The sequence below is a fragment of the Sciurus carolinensis genome, chromosome 1, assembly GCF_902686445.1.
Source record: "Sciurus carolinensis chromosome 1, mSciCar1.2, whole genome shotgun sequence".
NCBI classification, from domain to species: Eukaryota; Metazoa; Chordata; class Mammalia; order Rodentia; family Sciuridae; genus Sciurus; species Sciurus carolinensis.
This window is the reverse complement of record NC_062213.1, coordinates 103,835,163-103,857,743: the sequence shown is the minus strand read 5'-3', so window position 1 is coordinate 103,857,743 and position 22,581 is coordinate 103,835,163. Positions and strand designations below refer to the sequence as shown.

The following is a 22,581-nucleotide window of genomic DNA, read 5'->3' as shown; positions in this document are numbered from 1 at the left end:
GGCTTCTCACTTAATGCAAAACCAGGACTAGTCATGTAGGCAGGAAGGAGAGATAAGGGGGAGAGAACTGGAGAACAAAAGAGACTTTAACCTATAAAAGATGTAGGGTGCGCTCACTTCTTGGGACTTTAGAACATCAGCCATGGCCCCCTTCTTCCTGCCAGGAGAAGTCTGTATTATTACCTTTAAATAAAACCTGCTTAATATGCTTGCCTTGGCGTGCTTCTCTAGTGTTCAATCTTCAACATTAGAAGGAGCAGAACTCGGTCACTGGTAAATGGTGGTATCAATAGAGAGGTTCATGAGGGACCATTAAAAACAATTATGTGCCAATAGTTGGACAACTTATAGGAATTGGATAAATTCCTAGAAAATATAATCATTAAAATGGAGTTAGCAAGAACTAGATATCCTGAGCAGACCAATAACAAATAAAGCAATTGAATAAATACACAAAACTTCCCACAAAGGAAGAGCCCAGGAGGTAGCTGACTTCTCAGCTGAATCCTACCAAACATTCAAAGAATTAACAGCAATACTTTTTAAACTCTTGAAAAATACAGCTAGAAAGATTGTCTCCAAACATATTTTGTGAAGTAAGCATTCTTTGATCTTAAGCCAGAAAAAGATATCACAAGAAAAGAAAACTAAAGGCCAGTTTCTCTGATGAACATTGATGCAAAAATTACTAATCTTTTACTAATGTTAATAAATTTAATCCAATAGTATTTTAAAAATATTGCACATCATGACCAAGTGTGATTTATCCCTGGCATGCAAGTTCAATTACACAAATCAATAAAATACATTCATATTAAAATAATGGAAGATACAAATTTATCATCTCAGTTGACACAGATAAAGCATATGACAGAGTCTAAAGTGCTCTCTTAATTAAAAACTGAATAATTAGGTATAGATGAAAAGTTCTGAACCTAATAAAGGATGCTTATGCAAAATCCATAGTTAATATTATAATCACCAGGGGAAAACTACCACGGAGATATAGTACAAGGCAAGAATGCCCACTAATCATTTTTATTCAACATAGTACAAAGGATACTAGCAATAGCAATCAGACAAGAAGAAATAAAAGGCATCCAAATCAGAAAGAAGTAAAATTTTCTCTGATTACAAATGACATCATCCTATATGTAAAAAAATCACCAAAGATTCCATAAAAAGCTACAACTAATAAATGAATTCAGTAAAATTTTGGGATACAAAAATCAATATTTTTATACATAAATAACAACCTAACTAAAAAATAAATTATGAAAACGGTCCCACTTATGATAACATCAAAAAACAAAACTAGGAATAAATTTAACCAAGGACATATTGGAAAACTGAAAACTGTAAACATGATGAAAGAAACTAAAGAAACAAAAATATATGGAAAGAAGTCCTGTGCTTATAGTTTGGAAGAACTCACATTAATGAATTGTTATACCACCCAAACCAATGTAGAGATTCAGCACAATCTCTATCAAAGTTCCAAAGGCATTTTTATAGAAATAGGAAAAAAAAAAAAAAAAAAAACTACAAAAATTTGTGTGGTATCACAAAAGACCCTGAACAACCAACACAATTCTAAGAAAGAAAAATAAAATTAGAGGCACCACATGTTCTGATTTTAAATTAAATTACAGAGCTATAGTAATCAAAATTTAAGTATGGTACTGGCATAAAAGCAGACACATAGACCAGTAGAACAGAATAGAGATCCCATAAACAAATACAAATAAATACTGTAACAAATTTTTGACATAAGTACCAAGAAGACACAATGGGGAATGATCTCTTCAATAAACAGAGATGGGAAAACTGGATTTATACATGTAAGAGAATGAAATTGGACTCTTATATGGCACTATATACAGAAGTCAATTCTGAATGAATGAAAGACAAATATATGATCTGAAACTATGAAACTCCTAGAAGAGAACATAAGGAAAAAGCACTGAACATTGACCTTCACAATTATTTATTTAATTTTTTAAGATATCACATCAAAAGCTCAGGGTACAAGATGGAAAATAAATGGAGCTACATCACACTAAAAAGCTTCTGCACAGCAAATGAAACGATCAAGAAAATAAAGTGGTGTTGGAAATGGATTCCAATAGATTGCCCCAAATTAATAGCTCATACAACTCAATAGTGGCCAACCATTACATTGAAAAATGTTCATTATCATTAATCATCCAAGAAATGCAAATCAAAGCCATTATGAGATACTACCTCACTCCTGTTAGGATGGCTATTATCAAAAAGTTGAAAGATAACAAATGTTGGTGAGTATGTGGAGAAAAGGAAAATCTTATACCACTGGTGGGAATGCAGATTAATATAACCATTGTGAACAGTATGGATGCTACTAAGGAAATTAAAACTAAAGCTACTGTATGACCCAATAATCCCTCTTCTGGACATACACCCAAAGCAAATGAAATCACCACCTCATAAACATGGGAATGAATACTTCCACATTCACTGTAGCATTATTTACAGTAGCCAAGATATAAAAACAATCCAAGTGTCCACTGACAGATAAATGATTAAAGAAACTGTGGTATATACATACAATGGAATATTATTCAGCCCTAGGGAAAGAATGAGATCTTGCTATTTGCCACAACAAAGATGAACCAGAGGACATTATGCCAAGTGAAATAAGTCAGACAGAAAGAAAGACAGTACGTCATCTCACTTATATGTAGAATCTGGAAAAGAAAAGATACAAATGTACAATGATAGAAACTAAAACAGGTTCACAAGTACCGAAGTAAGGGATTGGGGGGATGTAGGCAGGGGATACAAAGGGGCAGATATGTGGGATTAATAAATCTAGAGATCTAATGTACAGCAGGAGGGTTATGGGTAATAAAATCATAAATCATACTGTGTATAGGATTCATACTAAGTGAATAGATTTTAGTTACTCTTCCCACAACAAAAAAGGTAACTATGTGAGATAATGGATATGTTAATTTGCTTCATTGTAGTAACTGTGTTTTTCACTATTTATTTGTGTCCCATAATATTTTATTACTTAAATATATACTTTTTTTCATATCAAGTGCAAACAAACGTTAACTAGCATATTAATTTGAGAAACATGATTTCAAGCTTTGCATAGTAGTTATTAAAACACTTATTATATAACGTCTCATATTTTTTGCTAGGGTAAATCAGGATTAGTTTCTTCTAAGTATGAATAAAGATTAATAGTGGGCAAGAAAGTTCCTACCATGTAGTTGGGGCTTGGTGAACACTGATTTGTTGAAGAATGAATGGATGGATGGATGGATGGATGGATGGATGGATGGATGTATAAATTAGTAAATGATTGAATGAATACATGAAGATTCAAGATTCAAGGCACAGTTACAGTTCAATCAATGTTCACTTATGTAGGAAGACAGACAAGTCATGGTTCAGGGTCCGGGAACCTGAGCAGGCACTTGGTACCTTGGCCTCACCTGCATAAGTCCACACCAATGTTCTTGAGCTTTACAGTGGTTGCATAAGTGTGTCCTTCTTTAAGCACTCCAAACTTCACTGATGATGGGAGAAGATGGAACCCAAAGGGGGATGACTTTACATTATTAATGGCAGCAGATGCAATAGAAGATGTATTCACTTTTCCTCCAACAGGCTCTTGAACCTTTGTAGTAAGGAAAAAATTAATAAAATGACTCTCTCTGGTGTTTCCAAGATTTTTCTTATCCTTGCCACCAGAGGAAAATTACTGCTTGGCTGGGGGAAGAAATAAAGATTTATGGAGTCTCCTCCAATCTTTATAACATCCTTGTAAGAATAGTTATTTTAGGTTTTGTTTTAAGGTTAAGGTCATAGAACTGAAAGATAATTTGCTCAAGTGTTAAGTGGTGACACTTTAAACCTGGGTTTGTATGATTCTAAAGTCTGTGCTCTTTCCTCTGTGCCATGACTAACAAATGTCAACTCCTCTCAATCTCCTGGTAGACTCATTAAGAAAAATTGTTGACCCCACTCCCAGAGTTTCTTCTCATTCTGTGTGTCTGGAGTGAGATAAAGAGTTTGCATTTGTATACATTCTCAGGTGTTGCTAATGTGCTGTTCAGGTAATCACGCAGAGAACCACTGGTCCATGGCCTTTTTAGTTCCCTAATCAACAGCATGACATCTCCTGAAAGTTTCTCATAATTGCAGAATCTCAGGCTCCACATTAAGATCTAGTGAGTCGGGATCTGTATCTTGAATAAGAGTCCTGGGTAATTCGTATGCACATTAAATTTTGAGAGACTCCTATCATGTATCAGTTATATACATTACAATATATTCTGTGGTGGCAATGACCATGGTGTGCCATGAAAATAAAGAAATGAAAATTGTTAAAACTTGATTAATGAGCTGGAGTTGTAGCTCAGTGGTAGAGCACTTGCCTAGGATGTGTGAGGCGCTGGGTTCGTCCTCAGCACCACATAAAAATAAATTTTAAAAAAAGGAGGAATTGTGTCCATCTACAACTAAAACAAATTAAAAAAAAAAAAACTTGATTAGTAAGTTTAAGGACAACTATCAGAGCTGGGTGGAAAATTAATCTTACAAGCTCTAAATAGGGAAGGAGGTTGGTGCTTCTAAGAAACCAAGAGAAACCCATGTGGCTAAAGTAAATTTGAGGGACCGTGAAGTAAAGAAGCAAATGGGCCATGCCTTGTACTCATCTAGGTCATTCGAATTTTATCCTGAGTCACAAGAAGGGTAGCTAATAATCTCTTTAACCAGTAGGGTGCACTGAACTGGGTGACCCAAGGAGAGTATTCCCAGTACAACTGATTTCAGCTACCAGTAGTTTAACAACTGGTTTTTATAACTTGTCTTATTAGAATGCATGAGCCAGATCCAGCAAAACACTGCCTTAGGTTATGTCTATAACTAATGATTCTCACCGTGAGGTGGTGGATGTGGTAAATAGCAGGACACAGTAGCTGAAACTAATAACTTTAATCAATCCGAATTACATAAAAAGCTGATTGGTTCTGAGAAATTTGTTCTCTTGTCTGTTTTACCTTCGCAAGAGGTTGAGATTTGGGCTTGGAACTCAGCAAATAATGAGGTAACTTCACTTTTTCTTTTCTTGCTTGTCCTGCAGCATCCTGCAGCAATGATTGGGTTGGGATTTTCACAGGTGCACAAGATTCTAATTCTGTTAGAGAAGAAGTTTAAGTCATGCCACATGGGCATTTCTAAGACATTTGACATAAATAAGAACATAAAAAAGATTTCTTAAAACCAGTGAGTGCGAAGTCTTGAGAATTTCTTAGATACTACTACAGTGCTTACAGTTCTAGAAAGCGGTGTAATAATTACAGATAAATTAAGGCCCGGAATTAAATCCTCAGATCTCTACATTTGGTAACTTGTTCTTTTCCTCAGTTACAAGGAGTGAGTTAAAGTAGATAATGCACACAGCTGCAGCTGTTTAGATTTGCTTCAGCTATTCAGGAAGTTGAGATAAAGATTGTGTTTTAGATCATCACTAACCCCATCTTCCCTACTGGGTCATGGATCAGAAGTATTGGAACCTAGAGCCTCTAGATCCCTGCCACATAGGAATGGCCTGTCCTCTGCTGGGGAGAATAAAACCAAATGGAGACGCATAAGGATGGGGCTAGAAGGAAGCAGGGAAGAAGTGGAGAGAAACAGGCACTACGACATATATTCATGGAATGTCAAGAGCCCAGGTCCAAACATACCTGGTCCTGGCAACAGAGCTATTTTTCTGTTGTTTGAATTTGAGCACCGATAAATCCACTACCAGCACCCTTTGATTAAGTAAATTTAAATTCACTTAAAAATGGAAATGCTCCGGCTGGGGTTGTGGCTCAGTGGTAGAGCGCTGGCCTAGCATGTGTGAGGCAATGGATTTGATTCTGAGCACTGCATATAAATAAATGAATAAAATAAAGGTCCATCAACAACTAAAATAAAAATACAAATTTTTAAAAATGGAAAAGTTCTTATTAATATAATAGCAGTATCTCTTTTTTAAAGATGAGGGCAACTGAAGGTCAGAGGATTAAATTACTTGTCCAAGACATGATAAATATACGTCAGGGCTGGATTGTGAATCTCAGCTGGCCCCAAATTCATCTGTGCACCATCATCTCCTGAGTTGCTTCTGGAAAAATAGATTCCTGGGCCTCAGGCTAGACAGGCCCTGTTCCCAACCAAAACAGAAGCAGAATTGCTGGGGATAGAACTCAGTGGTCAATATTTTAATGTCTTCATACCCTTTGGTCACCATTCTCTACACAGGCAACCATTCGAATGGTTTGATGTATCCTTAGCATATTTGCTCAGTACCAAATATGTTTCATATTTTTTTGTGTGAATGCATTTTAACAATCCAATTGTTTACTCACACTATTGTTATTAATAGTAGATGTGGATCTGGAGTTCATTAAGTGTCAAACACTGTTCTAAGCATTTACATATATGAACCAATGTAATCCTTGCAACCCTTTCATGAATATACCCATGTGTATATCATTATTTCCCCAATGCAGAAAAGGGAATGTGTGTGTGTGTGTGTGTGTGAGAGAGAGAGAGAGAGAGAGGGAGAGAGAGAGAGAGAGTTAAATAGTATGCCCAGCATTGCATAGCCGTTATTTAAGAGGCAGGATTTGAATTCAGGTAGGGCCCCTATTGTAGCCCTGCTCTATATCATGCTGCCTCCCATAAAATGGATTGATTTTTATCCACTGAGCCTACTCAGGGTTTCACCAGTGACTGGAAAGATGTGGGAGTGGACATTTGAGGGACTGGAGCAGTGGTGGCTGGTCATCAGCCAATACAGTTGTTAATATTTGAACAACTGGCATGGTCTTGAGAGTTGTGCATATCATCTGAATACTCATGCAGGGCATGACCCAAATGATGAAGCTGTAGGGTTTCTGTTACCATGCTAAGGCATATTGTATTACTCATGCACAATAATTCACTTCTCTTTGAGCAAGGCTTCCCCATAGGTGGAGTATATTTCTCTGCCCCATTAACTTTGAACTTGGCCGCAGGACTTTTTGCTTTGACCAACAAATGAGTGAGTGAATGGCAGTGTGCCAGTTCTGAACAGAAGCTGTGAGGGGCAGCACACATTTCCCCTCACCGCTCTAAACTTTGACCCTCTGCTGTGAGGACAGCTTTTCCAGATGTTGGCGGCTCCTTCAGTGGGGCACCCTTGGAATGTAGCTGAACTTCACCTGCAGCCAGTGATGTGCTAAGTGTTTAACAACCATTTCTCAGGGGAAACATCTGCCTTGGTTTGTACAACTTGCTTCCTTATAGCATTTGCTGACTTCCTACCATGATTGGCTCAAGTTTTCAACGTCATAACACAGAACATGTTGGGAAGAGATAGCACAATGGAGTCTAGGAGCCAGGGAGCTGCCCTCAGCACATCCTGCCTGCAGCCTGGAGCAGAGCTGCCTCAGTGGCCCACAGGCCCACAGTCTGGCTGTTTTTAGTCACTTGAGGATTTGGGGAACTTTTGGTGAAGTATTATCATAGCCAATACTGATGAACGCATTTTATTTTGCAAATTCAAACCTCCTCTAACTGATTTTATTATTTTTTCCAAATGTTATCTTATACTATTACCAAACATAAAACAAGTCTCCCATCTATTTAGGTTGATTTCCTGTTCACTGCTGCCTTCAAGCTTTTGAATGCACTCATATCTTTTTCTTTTAATATAATACAGATTTGATATCTGTAATCCAAAAATCTGAAATTCAAAATTCTACAAAATCTGCACATTTTTTTAGTGATGATATGACATTCTTTGGTACTTTTTTCTCTTCCTTGCACATGAAAGGTAATGTAATAATATAGAATGAATGAAGAGTCACCTTACTCGGTCTTTCTTATTTTGTTTTCATACTATCATTACATCCACTCCTTTACAATCAAACAGGAACTCTTTCATTTTCTCAATACCAAACCTACTAATCCACCTGAAAACATCTCTATTGTCTCTCTCTTATCTCCTGTCACTAAGGATGAAGTGACCCTATTTATATCCAAGGTGATCTCTGCCCCTCAGGGTTTCATCCATGTTCTCTCACCTTCCTTAGGATTTTGCTGTCCCACATAATTAGGTATACCCTTTTCCTGCATCATTAGCTTCTCTTTTGCTATCAAGTTATCATTGTGCCCTAGTATGCATAATATTTAAAAATTATCTCTTGGTTTCTTTTATGACTTGGATATGAATTGTTCTCCAAATTGATCCGTGTGATGAATTCTTGGTCCTCAAAACAGCAAAGTTCACGAGTTGGGTTTTTAGGAAGTGATAGGATCATGAATATCTCATCAGTGGATTAATCCATTGACAGCAGAGTGAACTACTGGGAGGCAGTGGAAACCTGGTTGAAGGAAGTAGGTCACTGGGGGTGTGCCCTGGAAAAGTATTTCTTATTCCCAGCCCCTTTCTCTTCCTCTCTCTCTGCTTCCCAGGTTTCATGACATGAGCACCTTTTCTCCACCATGTCTCTCTACCATGATGTTCTGCCTTAACTCAGGACCCCCAAAATAGAGCCAGCTGATCAAGGATTGAAATCTCTGAGACCATGAGCCAAAATAAATCTTTCCTTTTAATTTGTTTCTGTCAGATATTTTGACTAACACAGCCTCTTTATTGGTTACACAATTTAACTTAGGAATCAGCATTGATTTCTGAGTTCCTTTTTCTTATACCCACATCAATTGACCAGAAATCCTATTGGGTCCACCCTCATGATATGTTTCCAATTAATTCGATACCTACTGTCTGCACCTGAACCCACTTAGTCCAGATCTTCAGCAACTCTCACGTGTAAGACTTCTGTTGCTTTCCTTCCGCTTCTATTTTTCCCACTCTTTCCTTTCCTTGCCATAGACTTATCCTCACAAATATCAGAATGGTCTTTAATATTAGTCACATTACTCCCTTGCTCAAAATTTTCTAGTGGCATTTGGATAAAACCATGCTTAGAATACAACTGAAAAGCCCCTATACAGCATTACATGATCTCATTTCTCTGACTTCACATTCTTCAACTTCCTCCTTTGCTCATTTATTCTCCTTCCCCTTGTGGTCTTCATACTTGCTGTTCCCTACAATATTCCTCTCCCCTCGCTTTTGCATGTTCTTGCTTGTGGTCAAATGACTCTTCACATAGAGGCCTTCCAATCCCCTAGTGGAATTTTGCTCCTCTCCCCAAGTCAACCTCCGAACAGTATACTGTTATATTCTGCAATGATATCATAATATGAACTTCATATTATAATATGAACTTATCTGACAGTGCATAAGCTCCATAAAACTTTGACATCTGAATGTTATATTTTTATGCCTAGAACAATGCACAGAAGGCATTGACAATTATCCACTGAAAAAGTAAAACTTACAGAAGTCCAAAGCCAGAAAAGCAAAAGTCTTATATAAGGTCACTATCTTAATTCACTCCTAAGTTTGGCAAAAACACTTTATTTATAAAAGATAACTGAGACCCATCTGCAGATTCTCACATTCAGAAAGAACATCCACAGAAATCAAGTGTTGGCAAAACTATCTACAAAACTTAAACTACTCTCTCTTTCTCTTGCCCTCTTTTGAGCAGTGATATTTAGTAAAATTAACCCCAGTGAAATCAGTGTAGTGTGACTCCATTGTAACTAGACAATATTTTCTACTGTTCTGTATTTCAATTTGTGCTCTACAATAAGATTACATGCTGTTTAAGAGACCACATCTTATGTTTCTCTTCTAGCACCTGAAAAGCATCTCCCTCCCCGCCAAAAATTGAAATAATAAGTAAACTTATGTCCAACCATTAGATAATTGACTACTCAAGAAAAACTATTGTGATGGGCTGACAGATCTGACTCCATGAGAATGTTATAGGCCAGACTCTAAGGGAAATGACTAAACAGACTCCGTTTTGCTCTGAGACTCCATGTTATGTAGGAAATAAGCTTCTCCCATGGGAACACCCCGCCTCTATGCCCATCATCAGTTATGTGGTGTGACATGTTTAATAATATACAATGGTAACTCCTATGTAGTAAAAGAATTGCTCTCTTTTGATTCCTATTGCTCCTAAACAATGTACCATGTGAACAGTAATTGTGTGGATGTTAACAACCATTCTTTAGTTTGTACCTAGGTAAGGGTCATTTTGACACACTTCCCCCTCTATCGATGATCTCATGATGTTAATGTATAATTTCGAATCTTAGCAACAGATACTTATGATTAATGTGATTTTTGGTATAAGAACCCCACAACCCTGTGGTCGGGGCTGTTCTCCCAATAGCCATTTTTTGGGGCATTGTGTAAGACAGCCAGTTGGCCAGCTTAATAAAGACTCTCAAATTTGGACTTCTCAGTGGTGATCGGTCTTGTTCTGAAGTTGCACCCCATAACATTCCCATAACACTATCAGGTGTTTGGTCCTTAATGAATCAAACAAGCTGCCAGAACCATGAGAGATAAAATAAAATGAGGAAATAAAATAACAAATTAAAAAAAAAAGCATTTGTAAATTTCTTCCCTTTTGATCTGGGACTTGTAATCATTCTCAAAATATTTTTGAGATATTCTGATGTGCTAAGAAGCCTAACAAATCTTCATAGCTCCAGGATCTATGACCCTCTGGAATTTTTCCTGTAACTGACAATCATACCCCCATCCCCTAGTGCCATCTGCAATACTCCAAAAGATTATAATGTTCAGTTTTGAGAAACAATGAGATAATACAAATGACCTTCAGTAGATTTTGTTAAATTTTCAGTTTGGTTCTGGCTTATTGACTTCCCAGTATCCTCAAAAGTCTTTGATTTTTGCATATTTGGGGATTCCTTTTCTGAGGCTGTAGGCGGCTTGGAATCTAAAAAAACACAAACGAATGTTATGAAGTGTTATTTTGGGCAATGATATGATGGTTATTGATGCTTATATGAACAAACATCAAACAACCTGTTTTACAATGAACAGGCTCTATGCCCTACTCTTTTGAGAAAGACTAAATATGAAAGCCATTAAGAGGCAAAGATTCTTTGCAATGTGATTCAATATTTGCCACTATCAAACAGGATGGTATCTACTGAGTTCACACTCTCTAGGCGCTGGCTAGATCTTTGTGGGCATTATAACCAAATAGGGTTGTCACCTCGTTGTATTATGAAGAGGCCAAGTAATCTGTCTCCACTTTTACCTGGTAATCACCATTAAGTAACTGAGATGTACTTTTCAAAAATAGACTTCTGATCTTAAATCCACTCATTACTCTGAAAATATAGTTCTGTATTAAAATATACATCTCTAAGAAGTATGTGTCATATGAAATAAATTTTAAAGAAATATACCTAGGACAGGAGAGGCAAACGTTTGCTCTTTAACTTGTGTGTGTGTCGACCCTGGCTGCAGGGTCATGGCTGCCTGGCCCACTGGGCTGAGCCGCCTTCTGCAGCCTCTCCTCCTTTGAAGGGCGGCGGGCTGTGATCATCACTGTTGTCTGCCTGGAGTGCAGCTGGTCTGACTGGTAACACAAGGACCACCAACTTGCCACCCCTAATTTCTCCCTGTCACATTTAAAGGTCATTGTTTCTGTCTTAATCTTGGATTTGAAAACTCTGCAACTAGGTGTTTCCTTTGTGCAAAACATTTGGTTTTGTATTATATAGTATAAATTCCTCTATTATCTGGGTATTTTAAATACTTGAGTTTATCAAAGAGAAGCATTAAATTTCATTTCATCTCCTGAGAAGATGGGTGTATGGTTTGGATATGAGGTATCCCCCAAAAGCTCACATGTGAGACAATGCAGGAAAGTTCAGAGGAGAAATGATGGGGTTGTAAGTCTTAACCCAATCAGTGAATTAATCCCTGATGGGATTAATTGAAGTGGTAGGGTATGGCTGGAGGAGGTGGGAACTGGGGAATGGTTATGGGATATATATTTGGTATCTGGAGAGTGGAGTCTCTCTTGCCACTTCCTAATGATTTAAGTTGCTTCCCTCCACTACCCTCTTCCACCATGCTATTCTGCCTCACCTGGAACTCCGAGGAATGGAGGCAGTCTTCTATGGACTAAGATCTCTGAAACCATGAGCTCTCAAATAAATCTTTCCTCTTCTATAATTGTGCTGGTCAGATCATTTAATCACAGCAGTGAAAAAGCTGACTAAAAAAATGGACATTCTCCTACATATCCACACCACCATTATACCTAAGAAGTCAACCGTAATTTCATGATGGCCTCTAATCTAAAATCTCCTAGTCAAACTTGTGCAGTTTCTCTAAAACACCTTTGACAGCTATTTTTTTTTACAATCCAAGATCCAATCAAAGTTCATGTGTTTCATGTTGCTTTTATTTATTTATTTATTTATTTTAATTGTTGTAGTTTTTATTTATTTATTTATTTATTTATTTATTTATTTTTATTATTGTACACAAATGGGATACATGTTGTTTCTCTATTTGTACATGGCGTAAAGGCATACCATTTGTGTAATCATAAATTTACATAGGGCAATGTTTGATTCATTCTGTTATTTTTTCCCTTCCCCCCACCCCTTCCACCCCTCTTTTCCCTCTATACAGTCCTTCCTTCCTCCATTCTTGCCCCCCTCCCTAAACCTAACTCTAACCCTAACACTAACTCTTCCCACCCCCCCGTTATGTGTCCTCATTCACTTATTAGCGATATCATTCTTCCTTTGGTTTTTTGAGATTGGCTTATCTCACTTAGCATGATATTCTCCAGTTTCATCCATTTGCCTGCAAATGCCATAATTTTATCATTCTTTATGGCTGAGTAATATTCCATTGTTATCAAAGTTCATGTGTTTCATGTTGCTTTTATTAAGCTAGAATAATTGCTCTATTTTTATTTATTTACTTATTTATTTATATTAATGATGATGACTTTTTTAAAAGAGAGTAGGTCAGTTGTCTTATAGAATATCTACATTCTGGTAGACATTTATCTGATTTTTTTCCTTTTGATTAAATTCAGATTAAGGATTTTCGACATGAATTCTATATGCACTTTATATCACATTACATGAGAAAGCACCTAATGCTAAGTTGTCTTCCTATTGGTAGAAATTAGCTTACTTAGTTAAAGTGAAAAATGCCACAGCTTCATTGTAATTAGCATATTTTGCTCCCTGTAATTAGTATATGCAGGTGGCTGTTTTGAGACCATGTGAATGCCCTGATCCTCAACAATTTTCATTATTCCCTTTTTTTAAAAATTAGCTAAGTCTTCTAAATACTTTCTGAGAGATTTGAAATACAGAGAATGAAAACTAAATTTTTTTTACATCTTGGTTTCCTCATATGACTCAATTTTTATTTACATTTTGGTTTCCTCATGTAACTCAGCCAAATCTGTAATATGCAAGTTCTAGTAGGTTGTATCATTATGACTAAGACAAAAAGTGGTATAAGCTAATTACATTCCAAGAGGTATTATTAAGTGTAGTTTAATATGAATAAGAACTATACTAACATATTACCTAAATGATGATCAGATGTATCTTGAACAGCTGTTTTGCTTGTATCTTCATCTTTCTTTGTACAATTGGGCAGTTTTTTAGAAAGGCTGTCCAGATAATTATACTTCAAGGAAAAACCAAAAGACTTATTAATAAACTCAAATATGCTGAAAGCAACTGACACAAATATGTTAATCCAGTGAATAATGTTGAAAGCATATTTTTAAGGCCCTGAAAATAAAATTTACAGACTAAAAGTTCTTCAAGAGACTGATTAACTGAATTCTAGCTTTGGTTAATTGGTCATAATTTTCTATAATTTCTTCTCAGACAGTCTCTTGTTACCAACAGCACCTGGAATTTTTGGGAAATGCTGGGTGTCCTGAATATGTGAAAATATTCACTCTGCGTTAGGTTTCAGTGAACTCCTGGGCAGGGAGAGGAAGGTTGGGTCTGAGACTCAGGTGCGAGCGCATATAGAAGAGGAGGGCATTCTGCCTTTGGGGCTTCCAAGATTTCACAGTATTTTAGTGCCATCTTAGCAGTTGATGTGTAAGAAAATTTTAATGAAAACAAAAGACATTTCAAAATGGATAGATCATAGGATGATCATTGGTAGGGAGACTCAACCTCTAAAAGAGCTTAAATTATGATGGGAAAAAGTAATTTATGGTCAGAATACAGGGCAGGGAGTAACGGTAATATGTTGGTAGAGCATGTCAACATTGGAAGAAGACCTGAAATTAATCGTTCCTATCATGTTCTTGTGAGAATGTGGATTTGAAGGGCACAGGTTAATTAGGTTGATGTGGTATGTAATGAGACAAAAGGAAAGGTAGTTTACATATTAGCATAGGCAATATATCAACTTTTATAAAGACTCTAATGCAGTTGTTATTAATTACATTCAGTTACCTGAGACTGATAGGACTGGCTTAATTCCGATTTGAAATAAGGTGGAATTATTTTGTTCCTCATTTCCATTAAATATTTTTGTGTTTGCTCAGCTTCTTTCCTGGTTGATGTTTCCGTAATGAAGGAAAAAAAAAAAAATCTTAACATTTTATTTACTTGCACTTTTAGCTCTAAATTCTACAGAAAATCAGTGCAATCACTGACAGGAAAACTGATAAGAATTAGCTCATTGGACATTTTTTTGGTCAGCTTGTTTTGGTTCATTTTCTACTTTTGCAGTTAGTCACACTTCCTGTTTTGGAATTCAAACTCTCATATAAGATAGGGAATAATGATACCAGATGTTAGTTTGATTTTACAGTTGATCTCAAATGACTAAAAACCATTTAGTCCAGTGATGGTTGAACTTTTTTGGGATTCTCTGAAATTTAAATGATAGCTAGAGTTTGCTGGTTCTCATAATTTTAGCAGTGATAATAAAAAAAAAAACGAAACAAAACCTGAGGGATAGTTTTGGAATAATGTGGTCAGCAGTTACAAAGTTAAATAAAAGCAATCAGGATAATTCTACTTGTTGACTTCTCAATCCCAGAACCCCTCTAGAGGAGAGGCAATACTTTGGGAAGGCTGATGAGATGTAAAGATCACTGAGCAAACTTATTATCCCCATTTTATAGTTCAGAAAATCAAGGAAAAGTTACCTATTCCAAACCATATAAAAAAGAAAGGGTGGCATCTGAATTAAAACTGGGTTGCTTGTCTCTAAGCCCATGATCCTGACAACTGCATGTACTAGCTGGCTGTCAGTCACCCAGTGTGAGAGCTGAAAGTAACTTTAGATATTTGGCAGTCTATCCATGCTCATATTTTACAGATAAGCAAACTGAATTCCTGAGTAAATTTTACTGAAGTGACACAGACCATCCAACATCATACAGTCTGTATGTAATCAAACTGTAACTGACTCCAGATATGCTGACACTAAAGCCTATGCTCTTATACAAGATGGCATGCCCAGAAATACCAGGCAGGTATGATTGACATATCATCTTATTTGAAGAACTTTATTTTACCATTAAAAATGGCATAGCTCTCTGGCCTCACAAGATCCATTCATTAATCTATAGGCCAGCTAGGCTCACAAAAGAAGGAGTAAACCTCCACATTGACAAACCTAAGTTCCTTTTGAGTTTGCATTTTTTGTTCTTCTACAGCATCTGATATTTGTTGACCACCTTCCATTTCCTTGAAACTTTCTCCTTACCACACCCAATTATTTCCATGTTGCCAACACTTTTTCTTTCTGTGACACATCTTTAATTGTGTATTTGCTTTCACTGGCTTGCCACTACAGGCAAATTATTTGAAATTGTTAAAATGTTTCAGAATTTAAAGATATTAGAAAATACACGATTATGTATGTAATTCAAACGGTGTACAAATAGTACATAATAAAAAGGAAGTTTCCATCTCACACTGTCCCCTGATCTCCAATCTCTTTCCTAATCTCTTCAATATGGTTCCCAGGTCATAAAACCTGGGAAGGATTTTCTGACCTTTCTCTAAAGCAGACCATCAGACTCCCTGTACCCACAGGCAAGGAACATCCTATCTCTGAAGACAGGGACACAGGTGGTGAACAGGCCTGAGTTTCTCCCAATTTGTTCCCATTAGTCAATGCTGTTGATCCTACCATATTTCCCCAGGGTTCTCCATTCTTCTTAATCAAACCTAGCATGCAAATACTTAGGTTAACATTTTCTTTGGGATCTTCATTTGTTTATGAACTTCCCATGTCATATAAAACTGAAATTTTGCATGTTTTTATCTGATAAATCTGTCTTTTATTATACAGACCTCAGCCATGGACCTAGGACAGGTAAAGCAAAAGATAGTTTCTCTCTACGATACACATGTATTCTTTCTGGCTTAACCTCATCAATGGGTGTGAACCAGATCTAAAATCTTGTCACTTCCCTAACACACTGACATCTTAATGAAGAAGCACATTCATCTTAGGAGTCATTCTGAAGAGAAACCTTGCAAGTGTGTACAATACTACCACATATCCTACCATACATGGAACAAATATATCTGGTCTCTATCCCTTATGGCAAGAGATTTGGAGTTGAAATCTTAAGTTGGAATTGAAAGGAAGTCAGACCCTATAATGCTTACAGCACATTCCTTGGGTAAATGACAGGGACCCTTGAATGCTGATGACCATGTTTGGCATGGAATCCCAGAATATTTACAAGGGTATTAGAATTGCTGAATGCAGAGTGCCTTGAGAGCTTTCTAGCTCAGGAGAGGGAAAGGTTATTCCAAATGGCCAAGTGGGCTTCCTCAAAACAGAGACCACATAGAAGCTGAATGCCACCTTGGCAGAAATTGGAAATTGTAGAAAGAGAGTCAAGTAACAGCTGGAGACCTGGCCAGGAAGACCTTGTCACCTCTCCAACTCTAGGAGTCTATGACTCTGGCCTTTTCATGTGTTTGTCTACACCACGGAGTAGAAATTACCTCTTTTGCGTTATTTTTTCTTTCCAGCGTTTTTCTGATTCTGTGTTCCTATGTGAAATGGAAAAGATAAAAAGTATGATGAAAGGGCCTTACATAGCTTACAAACAGTAAAAGAAGAATCAGCACTACGTGAAGAGTCGTTAACACCGTGGGTGGCGACATGGTCACCCATAGATGTGACCTTTGTCTTTCCATTTCTTCAATCATTATATGCCTAATACTAATTAGAAAATATCATTGGATTAGCTTACCTCCATTTCTTTCCATATAAGTCTTTACCAAATGTTTCTGGTGGACTTTTTATAGTAGAAGCCAAAGATTGCGTGAATAAATCGGTTAGATGGGCTGCAACTTTAAAAATACATGCGTTTAATGTTTATCCTACTTCTCCATAGCACAACACATGATCAACAACCAATTACTAATTTGAGATGTTTTTAAGAGACTACATTTAATCTATCAAGTGTTTACAAAATTTCCATGACCAAACTGTGATACAACAGTAAACCAGACTACTTTGGTGAAGCGAACACTCATTCGTCTTGTCAAAATGTTAAATGCAATGATACCTCATTTATCTGACATTATTAGGGAATCCATTTTCCACTCAACTGAACTTGCTCATGTCTAAAATGGCAAATCTTAAAACAAATTAACCATCATACTGAACCATTTTTCTAAACATGGAACTACTCCCTGCATCTAAATATAGATCCCAATATAATACAATGGTTGTCTGGTAATTTGGGTAGTGATTGTTCGAGTTTATTCACAGAAGATGGTCTTGGGGGGATGTCAACAGGAGAATAAAAAAAAAATTGCCAGCTCCATAATTCTATAAGCTTAGGAAACACTGATTTATGCAAGTATAATATGTTTTATAGGTAATTAGGTAATGTACACTGTGACATTCCAAGAAACTAAGATAATACGCAACATTATCCAAATTTATTTTATCATAAAACTCATTTTTAGTGGAGCCACCGCATATACTAGCTTTTAGGAAATACCCCAAGTACCCAGGAGACTGTTTGCCTGCTGGATCAGTTCAAGAAATATGTTTAGTTTGTCCCTCACTATTGGGTGATTTGTGTTTTTCTTTCTATTTTGCCTGTTCAATTGAGCCAAAGGTCACAAGTTTGAATTCCAGAGGGTAAGTCTATCAGATAAAGTATAGGGCACCTCATTAAATTTGAATTTCAGATAAATGAAAAAAAAAATTTAGTGTAAGTTTGTCCCATGCTATATTAGGGACATTCTTATACTAAAAATTAACTGTTGCATTTCTAAAATTTAGTTTTAATTACATCTGTTGTATTTGTATTCACTAAATCTGGCAACTCCACTACAGGACCATCCAGTCAAAGAATGATGATAAAATGTAAGGATATGGAGTATTAGGGAATGATGGGTTCTTTTGTGATGGTCATTCTGAAGGGACAGCTGATAATCACCTTCAACCAAATGTAACTGTGATAATATGATGCTTCAAAGAGAAAAATCTAGATTAACAAGAATACCTTTAAAAATATATGTATAGCTGGGGTTATAGCTCAGTGGTAGAGTGCTTACCTAGCAGATGTGAAGCACTAGGTTCATTTCTCAGCACCACGTTTAAATAAATGAATGAAACAAAAGTCCATCAACAACAAAGAATATTTAAAAAAACAAGCATATAAGCCAACACTGTGGAAGATACATAAAACATGTCTGTGGGTTGAATGAGTCCATGTCTGCCAGTTTACGTGACTAAAAACAACCAAGCCAAACCAAAAGAGAACAAAGTCCACGTACTTCTCTACTGCTTGTTTGCTGTGAACTCTGAAACCATACAACCAAATTTGTTGGAGGATTAGGGGAAAACTGCATTTTCAGTTGCTCCAAGGCTTGGGATTCAAGCAGTGAGAATATTGTGTCTCAGTGAGTGAGGTGCTGATATTCTAGTGGGACGCTACAAGTTCAAAGAATAGAGACTCTGATGCTAAGCTCAACCAAGTGAAGTGTAGAACACCTTGCTCCACACACAAACTAACCAAATTTGTTGGAGTTTGTGTAATACACTTTGAATGAGAAGATCTTCTAAGAGTAAACTGTTCATGTATAGAGTAGTACAAGGTTTTGGTAATTGTTCAAAACTTCTGTGCATGAGTATGAGAATGAGTGGTGGTTGTTGATTGTTTCCTTCCTGTAATATCTTAGTTATGTTCTAAATAGTTGTGGTTAACATAAAAGTCAAATATCAATGTGTTTCATTCAGTGGGTGAAAATCACAGATGAGCTAGAAGCAATCATAATTTTCAAAGAGCTCTTAATTCAAGCAGAATAGAACATAACACACCAAAACATTATAACACAACATGGCCAATCATGGGAACAGAGGTGTATGTACGTGAGACTGTGCTGTCAGATGAAAGAATAACTAATAACTCTATTTAAGGTTATTCATTTGAAATGTATAAGCATATCACAGAAAAATATTAAATACCAATTTACCTTCATCAGCATGACTTTTTGTAGTTTCCTCCATTTTAGGGAAAGACTGAAATGAAGACAGAATTACTTGATGATGATTGTATTAAATACAAAATCTGTTTATAAGCATTATTTTTATGCTCAGATCGACTTAATAGTTACAAAATAAGTTCGGTTTTTAAGGCCAATATAAAATTTGACTTTTTGTTCATTCCTTTTACTTAAACAAATTTATGAAAATGGAAATCATTTTAAATTAAATTATTTTTTCTTAATTCTTCACATTTCATTTATTACTTCACTCAATCTTTCAATTAATACTAACTTCTTCAAAAGTCTATACATCTTTTACTTAAGGGTCTTCAGAAATGCTGATCAAAGGAAGAGCCTAAAATGTATTTGGAAAACTCAATAGATAAAGAATCAGATTTCCACAGAAATAAGGAATTACAAGAAGGAAGCAAATGCTTCACAGAAGTGGTAGAGACAGTATACAGCAATTCCTTATGATGTTTGTCTGGAAGCATACAATACTGAAATAATAATGCAAACATTGGTTTATAAAACATTTTCTCACCATAACTAGTTTGAGGAGATCTGCAGCATTGCCCCTTTCCTCCTCAGTTCTGGAATCCTTGACCGTCATTTCATGAAGCTCATCTTCTTTCTTTAGAATATGGTTTATATAATCCTAAATCAGTAGAATAAAATAAATAGATAAACAAAAGGAATAAAGTAGAAAGAGATACCAACATAGTCAACACCAACTTGAAATATTATAAAAAGATTAAGAGTAGGTAAGTTAGCAGTTCTTAACAAGCAGTTCCTAGTCAAGCAATCTGAAAGGCTTTTTTCTTAGTTTAATAAGCAAAGACCTACAAAGACCATGAGAAAAACTTTAAGGATAGGATAGAACTGCATGGCGAGCTCAGAAATGTCCTGTTTCTATCTGTGATTCAGTGTCCTCAAGCAAATGGGTGAATTTTCAGGTATAGTCTTTATGATTCTATCTATAAATGTAAGTTGCTTTGTTTATGCCTTTGCTTCCAAGAGAAGTATCATTTACTTTTTCCATGAATATTTCATCCATTTCTGCAAATAATGATCCTCTCCTCCATTGCTGGTGCTGGGCATATAGCCATAAACAAAACACATATGATCTCTGTTCTGAGGGAGGTAAGCTATAAAGTGAGATGTTATGGATATGATCATACTATTAATTATATATTTACAAATTCTTAGACCACTTTTAAAGCGGCAATCCTTTTTGTCCATGGACATGTACCAGATTAACATGTGGTTCTTTTTTTCCAGATGTTCCTAGACTAGTTTTCTGTATAGAAAGAAAGGAGGACTCTATATATAAACAATCACATATAAAGTTCCTTATCTTCTCAATGTCTTTGGGGCCTCTTAATGATTCCTCAACCTTATGGGAATCATTATTTTCTGCCTCTTAAACTTCTACTTGGAAGATTGACATTCTGTTGCACTAAATAAATATTGGTAGAATTAGGTAATTTCAGGTTCCTCAGGAAGCCAAGGGGGATGATTACCTTGTTACTGATTCTTCTTGGGTTGAATTACCTGGATTATATTACCTTAAGGGAAATCTGCAGCCGCCGTTTCACCTCATCCTTTATAACCTCGTGCTGGATGAACTGGCGGGTCTGTAGCACCTTCGGGACCTTGAGTATAGGGGCTGGGGCACTCCTTAATTGTTTAGACCCAATGCAAAGGCCCTTCCAAATACGAGTGCCAAAGGGAGGTCCTGGAGTTTTTTTCTGTTAACAAAGCAAAACAAAAGATATACCAAAGCGATCAGAATATTTTAACAATAGTTCGTAAAAAAAATATATATATATATATATATATATATATTAGTTGTAGATGGACACAATATCTTTATTTTATTTATTTATTTTTATGTGGTGGCAAGGATCAAACCCAGTGCCTCCCATGTGCTAGGCAAGCGCCGTACCACTGAGCTAAAACCCCAGCCCAACAATAGTTTTTTTTTTTTTTAAACTGAGTAATTATCTAGATATTACACCAGGAACCATTGGTTAGAAATATAAAAGTGAAAAAAAAAATTCTTTGTCTTCAAATAGTCCTACAAATAAAAAAGAAACTGATAATAGAACAGGGCAAGCCTTCCTCTTTATGTGTATTTCCCCAAATCTGGCTATTTAAACATCCTGTTGCATGGGGTCCCACTGGGTAGCATTCAGAGAGTCCTGAGCAATGCTGTACATGGGAATACAACAGTGGCCTAGTTCATAACGGATGCATGTGATTTCCTTAATATGCTCAGGTAACCTAAGACATTTGGAATCTTTGACTTTCTGGTTCTGTGTTCATTTTGTACTAGAAGGATTGAGAGTGAAATTGGGCCAGGGATACAGACCATTTTTGAGCTTGCTCCAGATTAGGCATGCCTTGAATCTGCTCAGGACTGTTTGAGAAGAAATGTCTACCTTAAACTCATCTCTATGTCATCCCTGTAACTGCTCTCCAGGAGTGGTGCGCTTTACTGTCCTAAGTCCTCAAGTGAGCCTGTTGTGTTTCATTTTAAAGGGCCTGTCCCATGGAGACCACTCAGGAACTAGAGGTTCTTAGGGTAAAAAGTTTCAGAGGAAGAGAATAAACTTCTTTAAATCCAGATAAGGTGTATTCTTTATCATTATATAGTGCTTTCAACTTGGATATAGCCTTTGTGGGCTGTTTTGGTGTGAAATTTTCATTTTCAGAAAAGGAAACTGAGGTCTGGTGTGATTTGTCTCAAATTCCACCAAATATGAAGGTGGAAATGGGAAGTGTGGAAGATCTGGAATTCTGTGTTAAAACTAACAAGAAGTGACAGAGTGACAGGAGGGAATGGCACAATACCAGTAATTGCAAGATAGGCGAGGTGTAACATGGGTTATTCAGAAAGGCTATCTTGATATTGTAGGAAGATGCTCAAGACCGCAATGTAGGATAAAAGAAATAAAACTGAAATTAGCTAGGCAGATATATTTCTTTAAAATTCGATTGCCACATCCACACATGTAAAAAAATCTTCAAATATAAAACGCTTGAAGATATTAAAATTTACTGAAGGATGAAAATGTGTGTGAAAGTGGAAGAAGACCT

At 36.4% G+C, this 22,581-nt stretch overlaps 1 protein-coding gene across 2 annotated transcripts in view; it reads right to left on the bottom strand.

The window, feature by feature from the left end:
• The window catches only part of Spag17 (sperm associated antigen 17), a 230,243-nt gene that overhangs the window by 21,418 nt on the left and 186,244 nt on the right, over positions 1-22,581 (bottom strand). For both annotated transcript variants that reach the window (XM_047539956.1, XM_047539948.1), the window contains exons 36-45: positions 21,048-21,230; positions 20,024-20,137; positions 19,468-19,513; positions 17,226-17,325; positions 16,975-17,022; positions 14,452-14,551; positions 13,558-13,660; positions 10,797-10,919; positions 5,058-5,194; positions 3,486-3,670 (exon numbers count right to left, since the gene is read on the bottom strand). In XM_047539956.1, the coding sequence (XP_047395912.1) occupies positions 3,486-3,670; positions 5,058-5,194; positions 10,797-10,919; positions 13,558-13,660; positions 14,452-14,551; positions 16,975-17,022; positions 17,226-17,325; positions 19,468-19,513; positions 20,024-20,137; positions 21,048-21,230 (1,139 nt within the window). The remainder of the gene's footprint in view (positions 1-3,485; positions 3,671-5,057; positions 5,195-10,796; positions 10,920-13,557; positions 13,661-14,451; positions 14,552-16,974; positions 17,023-17,225; positions 17,326-19,467; positions 19,514-20,023; positions 20,138-21,047; positions 21,231-22,581) is intronic.